Source organism: Molossus molossus, unplaced genomic scaffold (assembly GCF_014108415.1).
Source record: "Molossus molossus isolate mMolMol1 unplaced genomic scaffold, mMolMol1.p scaffold_m16_p_11, whole genome shotgun sequence".
NCBI classification, from domain to species: Eukaryota; Metazoa; Chordata; class Mammalia; order Chiroptera; family Molossidae; genus Molossus; species Molossus molossus.
In genome coordinates, this window is record NW_023425346.1 from 77385876 (window position 1) to 77399565 (window position 13690).

Sequence of the window (13690 nt, forward strand, 5' to 3'; positions counted from 1 at the left end):
ATATATGATTCTAACCTATTGGAAAAACACTCCTGAATGGCATATTAAAGAGCTCCAATACTATTTACCAAACAATGTTACTTCCACTAATGTAATTTTTAAAAAATTAAAACAGATACCTCTAAATTGGGAAAGCTATGAATTGGCATTAAATGATACCAAAAAAATTACTGCTCATTTTGCTAGGTATGATGACATTATGATCATACAAGAAAATGTTCAGATTGCCTCTTCCAACATGATAACATGAGGAGCTCTGAGGGTGTGCTCCCTAGGAAAATTGGTATAAATTATAAAAGGACAACTCTTATGAAGTCTCTGGAAATGGACTTGGGGGCATACAGCAAATGAAGAAATATTTAGTCATGAAAATCTACTAGTCAGTAAGAATAGTGAGTCTGTGGTCATTGAATTAGGATGTGCTCCCTCCTCACTATTCTCAGCTTAGCAAGACAAAAATTCCACTCCAGACTAATACAGCCAAGAGCACAGGGCTCCCTCTACCCCAGCTCCCAGAAGGCTACCTTCCTGAAGGGCAGCATTTATTATCCAGCTCCCAATATTTGTTGCGGGGGCTGAGTCCTGGATGAATAAAGTCAAGAGACAGAGTTCCCTTCTTCTGCCTAGCCCATACTCATGGGACAGAGTTCTTTCTACCTTGGGTGTGGCATGCCTAAAAACACTGGAGTCTAGGTTTGTCTTATCCCATCTCATAAAGCAGTGGTTCCACATGGAGAAAGCAAGAATATCTGAGGATAATGCCTGCTCCAACCTCAAGTGCTCAACTTTTAGAGTAGTCACTCAGAGAGAAGCATGTCAGTTACATCCCCCTACCCCAGCAGCTCCAGAGCCTTGACTCAAAGATTTTGCCTAGGGGAAGAAGCAGGTCAAGAAGCAGATAGCCCCTAGTGACTTCATCTGCAACAGAGTGTGGAAAAGTTCCAGTCTAAGTGCACTCTTAAAACCAATGAAGACTGTGATGAAAGAATGGGAAGAGATTGGTAGATTCACTGGCCATATAGGCTAAACTGTAAGCAGGCTAACTTGCCTGAGAGAACCAGAAAAAGAGCCCTCCTGAGTCAGAACAAATTGAAAGCACTGTCTAAAAAATTATCCTAACTTCTGGTTTCTGGTCCAACATGGAAAGAGCTTGGAAGTCATGCCACCTGTCCTCACTACAAGGGGGAAAAAGTGAACAAACTCTTATATTCATCAAGCAATTGAGGTCACAGGGTAAACTGTAGCTCCCAATGCTAGGAAGTGAGGTAGATACCAAGAATCACATCTTACCAGGAACAAAACCCAGGAGCAAGATGCTGGAGTCAGTACTGGGGAGACAAAAATGAGGATACTAGAGAAAATTTTAGACTCTGACATCTAAAGCTACAGCAAACAACAAACACAGCCTAACTCCTAGCCAGATAAATATAAAACCTCACTCTAAAGACCTATTTGCCACAATTCCTTTTACCTGATACATCACATACAACTTTCAAAAAAATTACAAGACATGCTAAAATACAAAGTTTGAAGAGATAAAGTAAGTATCAAAATCAGACTCAGATATGGTGAACATACTGGAATTTAGAGTGGGAATTTATTGGTAATTTAGAATCTGGAATCAGATTGGGAACTTAAAATAACTATGATCAGTATGCTAAAGGCTCTAGTGGAATAAGCAGATAGCATGCAAGAACAGATGGGTAATAAAGCAGAGGTTTAAAAAAAAAGCCTAAAAAAAAAATCAAAAGGAAATGCTAGAAATCAAAAGTTAGGGTTAACACAAATGAAGAATGTCTTGGATGGGCTCATCAGTAGATAAGACACAGCCAAGGAAAGAACCAGTGAGCTTGAAGATATGTCAACAGAAACTTCCCAAACTATAAAGTAAAAGAAAAAAAAAGTGAGAAAAACAGAACATCCCAAATTGGAGGGTGGGGGGAGCAGAACAGAATATCCAAGAACTATGTGACAACTAGAAAAAATGTAATGTACACATAATGGGAATACCAGAAGGAGAAGAGATAACAAAACAGAAGAAACACTTGAAATAATAATGGCTGAGAATTTTCCAAAATTAATGTTAGATATCAAGTCACAAAATCAGGAAGCTTACAGAATACCAATAATAATAAATACATACCCCCCTCCCCCAAATCTATACTAGGCATATCATATTCTAATTATAGAAAATGAAAAACAAGAAACATCTCAAAAGAAGCTGGGGGGGGGGGGGGAGCACCTTACCTATGGTGGAACAGGATAAGAATTATATTGGATTTCTCTTTAGAAACCATGCAAGCAAATAGAAAATGGAGCGAAATACTGAAAGTAATAAAAGAAAAAACCTCACCAACCAAAATTTTTATATCCCAAGAAATTATCCTTCAAAAGTCAAGGAGAAATAATACTTTCTCAGACAAATAAAAAATGAGGAAACATGCTGCCAGTAGAAGACCTGCCTTATAAGAAATTTTTAAAGAAGTTCTTCAGAGAAAAGAAAAATGATATGGGTCAGAAATTTTTTTTTTTTTATCCTCACCCGAGGACATTTTTCCATTTTTTGTTCAGATAGAGCGGGAGGGAGAGAGAGGAAGAGAAAGAGAGAGAAACATCGGTGTGAAGGGACACATCAAGTGGCTGCCACCCGCACGACCAACCAGGGCCGGGGACAAACTGCAACCGAAGTACATGCCCTTAGCGGGAACCGAACCCGGGTCTCTCTGTACCGCAGGCCAATGCTCCAACTGCTGAGCCCAACCGGCCAGGACTGGGTCAGAAATTTTTAAAGAAGTTCTTCAGAGAAAAGAAAAATGATATGGGTCAGAAACTCAGATCTACATTGAGAAAGGAAGAGTGTTAGAGAAGAAATAAATGAAGGTAAAACAAAATCTTTTATTCTTCTTATTCCTAATAACAGATAAAAACTTGTCAATAATAGCCCTGGCCAGTTTTGCTTAGCAGTAAGAGTGTCCGCCCACGGACTGGAGAGTCCTGGGTTCAGTTTCCACTGAGGGCACGTACCTCAGTTGCGGTTTGTCCCCGGCCCATTGGGGTCATGTGGGTGGCAGCCACTCGATGTGTCTCTCTCACATCAATGTTTCTCTCTCTCTTCCTCCCTTTGTCCCTCCCACTCTATCTGAAGATAAATGCAAAAATGTCCTTGGGTAAGGATAAAAAACAAACAAAAAACTTGTCAATAATAATAGCAACAAGGTAGCCAGTGATTATAACTTATGGATAAGTAAACTGAATGACAGCAATGTTATAAAAGGCAGTTGGGAAGAATTAGAAATACTCTATTATGAGGTAGCTGCATTATCTATGAAGAGGTCCAGTTACCTGAAAGAAATTTAGATTAGATGTAATGTATATTACAAAGTTATAAGGCAATCACTAAAAATTTAAAAAAGAAGTATATTTGATATGCTAAGTAGAGGGAAAATGAATCACATAAAATGCTCAATTAAAACCAGAGGAAGCATAAAAAAAAAAAAAAAAAAAAAGACAAAAAGGGGAATAAAGAACAAAGGCAATGCATAGAAAATAATTACTAATATGGTTAAGTATTAAACCAACTATATCAATAATCACTGTAAATATAAATGGTCTAAATATACCCATTGAAAGACAGAGGCTGTAAGAGTGGATTGAAAAAAACAAGACCCGCCCTGGCCGGTTTGGCTCAGCGGTTGGAGTGTCGGCCTGCGGTACAGAGAGACCCGGGTTCGGTTCCCACTAAGGGCATGTACCTCCGTTGCAGTTTGTCCCCGGCCCTGGTCGGTCGTGCGGGTGGCAGCCACTCGATGTGTCCCTTCGCATCGATGTTTCTCTCTCTCTCTCTTCCTCTCTCTCCCTCCCGCTCTATCTGAACAAAAAATGGAAAAATGTCCTTGGGTGAGGATAAGAAAAAAAAACAAAAAAAACAACACCCAAATGTATGTTGTCTACAAAAAACAAAAAACACTTTAAATATAAAGACATAGATAGGGTAAAAGTAAAGGGATAAAGATACACCATTCAAACACTAATCAAAAGAAAGTTAGACTAACTATATTAATTTCAGACAAGGCAGACTTCAATGAGGAAAATTATTAGGGATAAAGAGTGGCCTTACATAATGGTAAAAGGGGCACTTCTTCAAGACATAAACATCCTTAATATGAATGCATCTAACAACAGAGTATCAAAATGTGTGAGACAAAAACTGATAGGACACAATGAGAAACAGATGAATCCATTATTATAGATGGACATTTCAACACAACCTCTGTGGTAACTAACAAATCCAGCAAGCAGAAAGTCAGTAATAATATATTTGAACTGAACAATACCATCAGTCAACTTCATCTAACTGGCATCTATGGAACTTTATCCAACAGCATCAGAATACACATTCTTCTCAAGCTCACATGAAAAAACCACCAAGATAGACACAATCTGGGCCATAGAATACATTTTAACAAATTTAAAAAACTAAAAAATAATAAAGTATGCTCTCAGACCATAGTGGAATTAAATTAGAAATCAGTAACAGAAAGATAGCTGAAAAATCCCAAATATGTGAAGATTAAACAACACACTATTAAGTAACATGAGTAAAAGAAGAAATCTCAAAATGTAAAAATATTTTGAATAAAATGAAAACAAATATATATCGACATTTGTGGGATGCAGCAAAAACAATGCTTAGAGGGAAATATATAGTTTTAAATGTGCAGGGAGTGGCGGGCAAAAGTAGGTTTACAGTTGCTCATAAAATAATACAATAATTAATAATACAAATAAACTCTGCGTTTTGCATACTCCGGACTGTAAATCTTCTTTTGCCCACCCCTATACATATGAGAAAAGACGAGGAGCTTCTGGGTTGGTGAGCATGTGAAGATTCAGGGAGCATGGAATCTCCATGCCCCTTCCCACATACCTTGCCCTATGCATCTCTTCCACCTGGCTGTTCCTTCTATAACAAACTGGTAATCTAATAAGAGGCCAGTCACAAAAGAATAATTCAATTTCTATGAAACAGATGAATCTATAAAGACAGAAAGTAGATCAGCAGTTGCTTAGGGCTGAGGGTGATGGAGGAATTGAGGTGATAACTAAAAAGTATAGGGTTTCTTTCTGAGGTAATGAAAATGCTCTAAAATTAACTGTAGTGATGGTTGCCTATATGAACCACCAATAGTGCATCAAATTCATATTAATTAAATCTAAATCTCAATGAACCAAAAAATATTGAACTGTATATTTTAAGTGAGTAAATTGTATGATATATGAATTATATCTTAATAAACACATTACCCCTGGCTGGTTTACTCAGCAGTTAGAGCATCAGCCCAAGGACTAATGAGTCATGGGTTGGATTCTGGTCAAAGGCAGGTACCTCGGTTGCAGTTCAGTTCCCAGCCCTCGTGGGGATCGTGCAGGAGGCAACTAATTGATGTGTCTCTCTCACATCGATGTTTCTCTCTCTACCTCTCCCTCCCACTTTGTCTGGAAATAAATGAAAAAATATCCTTGGGTGAGGATTAATAAAAATAAATAAAGACATTAAAAAAGAAAATGCCCATGTTTTAGAGAAGCAAACTTAATATAGCATGATGTTTACGATATGCTTTAAAATTCTTTGCAAAGAGATAAAGGAAAAGGGAGAGGATGGGATAGATAAAAATGTAACAAAATCGTGGCAGCTTTTGAATCTCAATAACAAGTACATGTAAGTTCACTATACTATTCCCTACTTGAACAAATTTGAAAATTTCCTTTTAAGCAATAAAAGGCAAGTATTTCCACAACAAAACATACAATCTTCTCTAAGGCAGCATCTAATTATTAGGTACCTGGCTCTCTTGACTCTGTTATCTTTTAAGCAGAATAAAATACTACACAGTACACTGAGAGCAATTTATCATTTTGTTTGCACTACCAAGTAATTTCACTTTAAATGGTATTTACAAAGATGAAACCTGTAACTTTAGATTTAACAAGATTTTCAAATTACACGCATTTTACCACCTATTTTGGACACATTTTTCCATTCTCCTCTTTCACTAAGCTCTAATGTAGGCATGTGGTTCTATGAAAACTACTGTTAAGATCAACAGTGAGGTGGATTACAGAAAAAAAAAAATCCCAAAATATACCTGCTGACACAGCACCGATAATTATCAAAATATATTCTTCCTCTCTCATAGGCTATAGGTGACTTGGAATGAGTAGTCCAAACATTCTTAAATTTAGTACTTTCCTGAAAGACACAAAGAATTTCGGTTTAGGAAGTAACTCATAAGCCTCTACTGTGCACCAATTTTATGATGGATAGTTACATTTAGGGTTTTCAAAGACATTTCACGTACGTAATTTAAGAACATGTTCAATTCTTCCTCACTGCCTCACTCTCACGTTTTGCTTTAAGTGGGGTAACCGTTTAGAAAGCTTGTTTGTAGGAAGAAACAAGCAGCTCAAAAAACTAAAAGCATCAGGTCGTCCTCTCAATACCTATTTACTTAACCCCTAGGTTCAGGGCATCGATGCCCCTTTCCATCACAAATAACCTTCTTAAAAGGGGGCTCTACCGAATAAAAGCTGCACCCCGGAATGCTTGACCACCTGGCGCCTCGCAGCCCTTCGTCCCGCTCCCCGCCAGCAGGCGGTCACCTGGCACACCAGCGCCCGCAGGATGCCCAGGTTCGTCCTCTGCACCACGCCTGCGTCGCTCGAGAAGAAGCCCAGCGCCCGGCGACTCAGCCGCTGGCACACGTTGGGCTTCCGGGCTGGGCCCATAGGGGCACGGGCCGCGCCGCCGGGCTGGCCCGGCCGAAGAAGGGTGCACCCCTAACTTCCGCGCGGTGCGGCCGGCCGACACCTCGGAATCTAGAGGCTCCCAACTTCCGGAGGGGACTAGGAAAAACTAACACGGGGGCCGGACAGCGGGGCACACGGCAGTGGGGCAAGGAAGACAGCTGTTGCCGCCTGAGCACCAAGGAAAGGGAAGGAAAAGACTCTCCACTTTACGGCCTGTCCCCCACACGCTCTCCGGCTCTGGCCCCGACTGCAGACTGCGTCGCCCCCGTAACGCGCGGCCTGCCGCGGCCGTTCCCTCCTCGGGAAATGTAGTCCCCGGTGTCCTCTGAGGGAGCCGGGCTTGTTCCCAGAACTACAGTTCCCATCAGGCGGCAGGTACCGAGCACCGGCTCCGGCCGCCCGTCCAACCCTCCGCGGCCCCGCCCCGCCCCGCCCCGCCCCGCCCCGCCCCGCCCCGCCCCGCCCCCTCTGACCGGGCGGAGGCTGCGCCGTGGGGCTGGCGCGCCTTTCCGGTGTGCGCGCGGCGCGGCGCGGTGCTGCACCCCCGCCCCCGTGTGCCCCGCACTCAGGCAGCTGTCTCGGGCCGCCCGGGTACCCCCACGCCTCTCAGCCCCTGCCTTTCGCTGGGGGAGGCGCCGTGTCGAGTGCGACCCCCCAAAGCAGCGTCCTGTGCTAAAGGTACGCCCCGCGGCTTTCCCTTCAGGACCAGGTTGGACGATGTGGATGAGGTTAAAGGTTAAAAAGTTCGGGTCTGTAAACCCTGTGTTTTTGTGTCATGAGTTAGTGGTGGAAGATGCTAGGCATTTCCACCAAACTAGGGTGAAATTACTCTTTCCGAGAGCCCCGCCTTTCTGCGGTGTGCGAGGGCACAGGCTGGTTTTGCGATCATTGCTGCATTTTCCTTCCTCCCCGCCCCCCGTAATGGGAATAAAATGTGAACTGTTACATTCTTATTGGACTGCCTAAGATATTCCACGTTGATTCCTTTAAGTAAAACTAAAATAAAATATCTAGCCCTGCCTGCAGAGTCAAAGTTCCCACTGCACTACATGTTCCGCAATCATGCACCAGGTGTGTCCCATTGCTCAGCTTGTGAGTCCCTTGATAGTGCTGTCTTTGCATCTCCCACGTGGACCTGGCCTGCTACCTCGTGTTCAATTCATAGGCGAGGGAGAGATGAATACTTAGTGGGTGCGTTGGGTCACAAGGTATTTAGTAAAAATTTGCCATATCTCTTTTTAACCCTGCTGAATTTCCTTTAGGGCCTGGGCTTTTGCTGATTTTTCATAACTTATTTACAGCATACTGTGGAGTGCTTTGTGTATTTTTAGACAGTGCTATAATAGTTAATTTGGTAATTCATGAATGCAGCTGTCACTGAGAAATCGGGGACTCAGAAGAGATAAGTGGATTTTCTTTGACTGAAATGAAATTCAAATCATTGCTAAATTGATTCCATCATCTCTTTTCTCTCTCCTTCCCCCTGATGGCCACTTGTTTGTTTTCCTGTGGTATTTACCTCACCACCAAGTCACCCAAAGGACAGTTATCCTAGATGCCTTCATTTTCTTCACCCACAACCAAGTCCTTTGGATTCTAACTCTTGTCCATCTCCTCATCATACTGCCTGAGTAATTTAGTCTCATCATTTTATCACATTATGTTATTAACAACTTCCTTTCTGCCTTGAATACTTTCAGTTCCACCCTCTACACTGCTGCCAGAGTGAGTTTCCTAAAGCACAAATCTTCCATTTCTCTATTAAAATCTTTGAGTGGTTCCCAATCACCCAGAGCAGAATTTCTCAAACCCAACTAGATACCCAGGACTCTTTATTGTTAAATTAACCTATTTTCAGAATGTTAAATATATACAAATATAAAACTATATATAAATTTCTTATGTTGTTTCTTTTATGCAACTATAACATATACATAGTTATAAGTTAAATGAAGCAAAACTATAAAAAAATAAATTCAAATGAATACTTATCATTGTTACCAATGAGACTGGTTTTACCAGGCCTAACACACTCTACAAGCGAATGTTTCCTGTCCTCCATGTTGTAACTTCCTTATAGAAAGGCCTGTCCATACTGTCTTTGTGTTGAGAACTCATTCAATGCCCTCACCTCTTTTCTTTATTTAAAATACTGTAAAATGTTCTTTCTTCATTGTCATGATTTCATTTGACCTTCACTTGACAAAATCATTTACATACAGTAGTCCCCATTGCTTTCTCATTAACCTATGCCAGTGACAAATGGTGCCACCTGTTTACCAGTGCACTCCTAAACACAAACGTGAACTGAAATCTTGTGACAGTAATCGATTAAAAGGTGGGCATCCAGGTGATTCAAAGTGTCCTTCTGTTAAGAAATTTTTTTTTTTAGATTTTTAAAATCAAACTGAAAAAAAGTTTCTCTAAGAGAAATCTCTTAGCCTTTAGGCTACATATATGAATCCCTAGGGGTCTGTATGGGTACCTTATAGAACAAAATCTGAATCCCTTAGCGTAGTATACAGAATACTCTATTATCGGCATCTTGCCCACATTTTCAGCCTCATCTCTTTTCCACCCTTCACATTTGCTCTCATGGTCCTAATATGTTGCTCACTTGCTCAAGCCAGCCCTTTACTTTTCAAATTGTCTTTGTCTGGAGCTCCCTTCCTCTCCTTCTCTTATCTGTGTATCTCTAGACTCATCCCAGGTATCACAGCTCCACTCAGACACTTTTCCTGACCTCTACACTTTAGTTATATCCTTGCCCTCTTCTAGCATGTTCTACATATGTTGGTTGTGGCACTATATAAGAATTGTCCTTTGACTTTCCACCATTGTTTTTAGGGTAGTCCATTCATTTATTCAACATACATATGCATTAACTATATTTTAGGCATTGTACTAAGGACACATATGTATGTTGAATGAATGGATCACTCTAAAGACAATGTACAGAATCTTTTATCAGCAATTAAGTACTTTTAACATAGATGCATATTTTGTCTCCCTTTACTCTTTAAATCAATAGGAAACCACAATATTAATAAGAAGAAATAACTTTATAAAAACTTAAATCCCAACAATTCTACCTGTAAAGTAGATGTTTTCCACTTGTTGAAGGTCAAATGGCATGAACAGATGTCCCTAGTTTAGGATTTGGAAATGACTTCTCTTAATTTTGGGCATAGAACAAACATTAGTTCCTTTTATTCCAGTCTGTGTCTATGTGATGTTTACAGAATACTTAACCATCTTTGCCATGATGTTTTATTTTTTAATCCTTATCTGAAGATATATGTATACTTTTAATTGATTTTTTTAAGAGAGAGAGATGAGAGAAACATCAATTGGCTGCCTCCCATAGGAACCCCAACGTGCCCAAACTGAAGATCAAACCCGAAACCTAGGTATGTGCTCTGACTGGGAATCAAACTTGCAACCTTTTTGGTGTACTGGATGATGCTCCAACCAACTGAGCCACTTGGCCAGGGCTGCCATGATATTTTAAAGACAAGGAAAAAGACATATGAAATCAGAAGTTAATAAAATGCTTTCTGTTTATGTGTTTTGTTTAAAGAAGCATAGTATAAACACAAATATATAAACTACTCAAGTTATTAAACTTGATCATTTGTTCAGAGACCAAAAAATCTGAATCAAGGCCATAAGAGGTCATTCATTCAACATGTAATTATTTTCGTACAATGTACTGGGTACTATTTTGGCATAGAGTATAACAGTAAACAGGATTGACAAGGTCCCTACATATTGGGGGAAATAGATAAGAGAATAAATAAATACATTTAAAAAATAAGATTTCAGGTAGTAATAAGTGTAGTGAAGAATGCAAAACAGAGTGATGTGCTTGATAGAGTGGTGGGAGCCCTGCTTTAGCCAAAGTGGTCAGGGAAGACCTCTATGAATATTGGACTTGGAGTTGAACCCTGAATGATGAGAAATAATCAATCTGTAAAGAACTAAAGTGAGAATAGTCCAGATAGAGAGATGCTTGCTTGAATGCAGTGTCCCCAAGGCAATAACAACTTTGGCTTACTTTAAAATGGTCAGAAGGCCAGTGTGGCTTTTCGTTGTGCATGAGCGAGATGAACTTGGAGAGGTAGGCTGGGAATAAGTTATTTCAGATGTAAAGAATTTCATATTTTATTCTGTTATAATGGGAAGCCATCTGAAGGAGAGTGACATGATTTAATTTTTATTATAATAAGATTTCTATGGCTATAGTATACAGGTGTACTGGGGGGAGCAAGAATGGAAGCAAGGAGACAGGTGACTGTTCCATTGGTCCAGGTGAAAGATGATAGTGTTTGGACTGGCGTGCTAGCAGGAGAGATGGAAAGAAGTGAAGAGATTCAGTATATATGTTAGAGGTAAAGGTGACAGGAATTCTAATGTAGTGGGTATTAATGATGAAGAAAAAAAGATTCAAGTAAAGCAGAACCACAAATAAACATCCCCCAATTCCCCAGAACAAATGAAAAACAAAGAGTACTCAAGATGCAGTGTTGCCCTGGCCATTTTGGCTCAGCGATTAGAGTGTCGGCCTGTAGACCAGAGAATCCTGGGTTTGGTTCCCACTAAGGGCATGTATCAAAAAAAAAAAAAAAAAAGAAGATGCAATGTCAATGAAACAGTGCCTAGATTTTATTAACTGTACACATTAGTATTTTAGACATTAATACTAGAGAATGTTAGGATCTGTTCTGTGGCTGGGGCATGTTGGAAGAGGGGAATAAAATCAGGTCCCAGAAGTAGGCAAGGGTCAGATCATGTGGGATCATGATAATCTGATGCAAAAATCATGAGTGATACAACATTCCTTTTAAGAGACAGTTGGGAACAGCATCAAGAACAAGGGTGAAATAGATCAGTTAGCAGGTAATTGTAGTAGTCCAGGTGAGAGTGACTTTTGGAAATTCCAAAATTATTGAGGCTTTTGATCACAAATTTGTTCTTACGTTTTTTTCTATATATATTTTAATTATATTTGTCAGAACATGTAACATGTTTATATATATATAAAATCCAGAAGGATTTAGGTTTAAAGGATTGATAGTAAAGTTTTTTAAAGTATTTTAATTATTCAAAGAATATGTATAATACATAATATATATGTATTATATATTACATAGCATAATATATAAATAATACTTATAAAACAAATACTCATATATCTATCATCAATTTAAAAAAACAAAAACAAAACCAGAACATTTCCTAAAACTTTGACATCTCTTGTGTGCCCCTCCTGGTTCCCAGATCCCTCCTTCCTTTTTATATAAATAAAATATTAAGTTTTTAATGATTTTGAACATTGTATAAATTGAATCATAGTGTATATATGTACTCTTCTACAGATTGCATATTTTTTTTTCCCAGCATTACACTTGACAAGTTACCTTAGTTTATTTCATTTATTTTTACTACGTTGAGTTATTTCATTGTATGAATTTACCACAGGTTATCCATTTTCTCTGGCTGGGCTTTAATGTCTTTCAGGTTTTTATTCCTAGAAAGGTGCTGCTATGTCTTAAACCCGCCTCCTGTTACACTTGTTAAAGTATATTTGTTTTCTATTGCTGTGCAACAAATTACCAAAAACATAGCAGCTTAAACCAATATTACTTATTATCCCTAATTTTTTTTTTCTACATGAATAAAACCATTTGTCCCAGGCCATTTATTGAAGGGTCCGTAAGTTCTCTATAGATCTACAGTGCTAATTCTTGTTGTATATTAAGTTTACATTCATAGTCAGGTCTGTTTCTGGGCTCTGTTTTCCTTCCATTGTTCTGTTTTTCTATCCCTAGCCTAATTTCTGACCAACTTAATAATAAGGGCTGAGAGCTGATAGGGCAAGTCCTCTACTTACTCCTTTTCTTCAGGAGTACCTTTTCTTTTTTTGCAGTTTGCACTTTCATGTATCTTTGAACCAGCTTAAGTGCCACACACACACAAAGAAAAGCACAAAAGCACCTTACTGGGATTTTTATTGGTATAGCATTATATCTGTATATCAACTTGAAGAGAACTGACATCTTTACCATATCAAACTATCCTATGAAGACAATATGTCTCTCCATTTGTTTAGCTCTTTAGTGTCTTTCAATGAAATTTTATAATTTTTTCTTAGAGGATTTCATATTTTGCAACTTCTTATGTACATCATTATATTTTTGGCCAGTGTTATAAATGGTACATTTTAAAATTAGATTTCTAACTATATTTGCTTTGCTAGTATATAAAAATGCAATTGTCTTTTTGTATCTTGATCTTCCATTTAGCAACCTTACTAAACTTTTTTTTTTTATCCTCACCCGAGGACATTTTTCCATTTTTTGTTCAGATAGAGTGGGAGGGAGGGAGAGGAAGAGAGAGCGAGAGAAACATTGATGTGAAAGGGACACATCAAGTGGCTGCCACCCGCACGACCAACCAGGGCCGGGGACAAACTGCAACCGAGGTACGTGCCCTTAGTGGGAACCGAACCTGGGTCTCTCTGGACTGCAGGCTGACACTCTAACCGCTGAGCCAAACCAGCCAGGGCTAAACTTTGTTTTTAATAGTAGTAATTGTCATTTGTAAGGTTTAGGGGATTTTTCTATGAAAATAATCATGTCCTCGGAAACTGTGACTGTTTTGTTACTTCCTTCCCAACTCTTACCTTTTGTTTCTCCTTTTTTTCGTCTAGTGCTGGCCAGGATCTCTAGTGCAGTTGAGTAGAACCAGTGATAATGGACATCCTTGTCTTACTCATGTTTATAAACTTCTAATATTTCACCATTAAGGGTGACATTGTAGGTTTTTGGTAGCCACCCTTTCTCAGATTAAAGAAACTCTCTTCCATCTCTATATTTGCTAA

The 13690-nt window shown here is 39.3% G+C and overlaps 2 protein-coding genes across 4 annotated transcripts in view; one reads left to right on the forward strand and one right to left on the reverse strand.

Annotated features, from left to right (window-relative positions):
* Positions 1–6786, reverse strand: part of DCAF17 (DDB1 and CUL4 associated factor 17) — a 33374-nt gene extending 26588 nt beyond the window's left edge. For 2 of the 3 annotated variants that reach the window (XM_036255012.1, XM_036255011.1), the window contains exons 1-2: positions 6661–6786; positions 6147–6250 (exon numbers count right to left, since the gene is read on the reverse strand). In XM_036255012.1, coding sequence (XP_036110905.1) covers positions 6147–6250; positions 6661–6786 — 230 coding nt within the window. Of the gene's footprint in view, positions 1–4927; positions 5014–6146; positions 6251–6660 lie in introns of those variants that run through there. The other variant, XM_036255013.1, reaches the window with a different exon arrangement.
* Positions 6787–7463: 677 nt separating this feature from the next.
* The window catches only part of METTL8 (methyltransferase like 8), an 88646-nt gene continuing 82419 nt past the window's right edge, over positions 7464–13690 (forward strand). The window contains exon 1 of the mRNA XM_036255022.1: positions 7464–7485. The gene's annotated coding sequence lies outside the window, so the exon portion shown is untranslated. The remainder of the gene's footprint in view (positions 7486–13690) is intronic.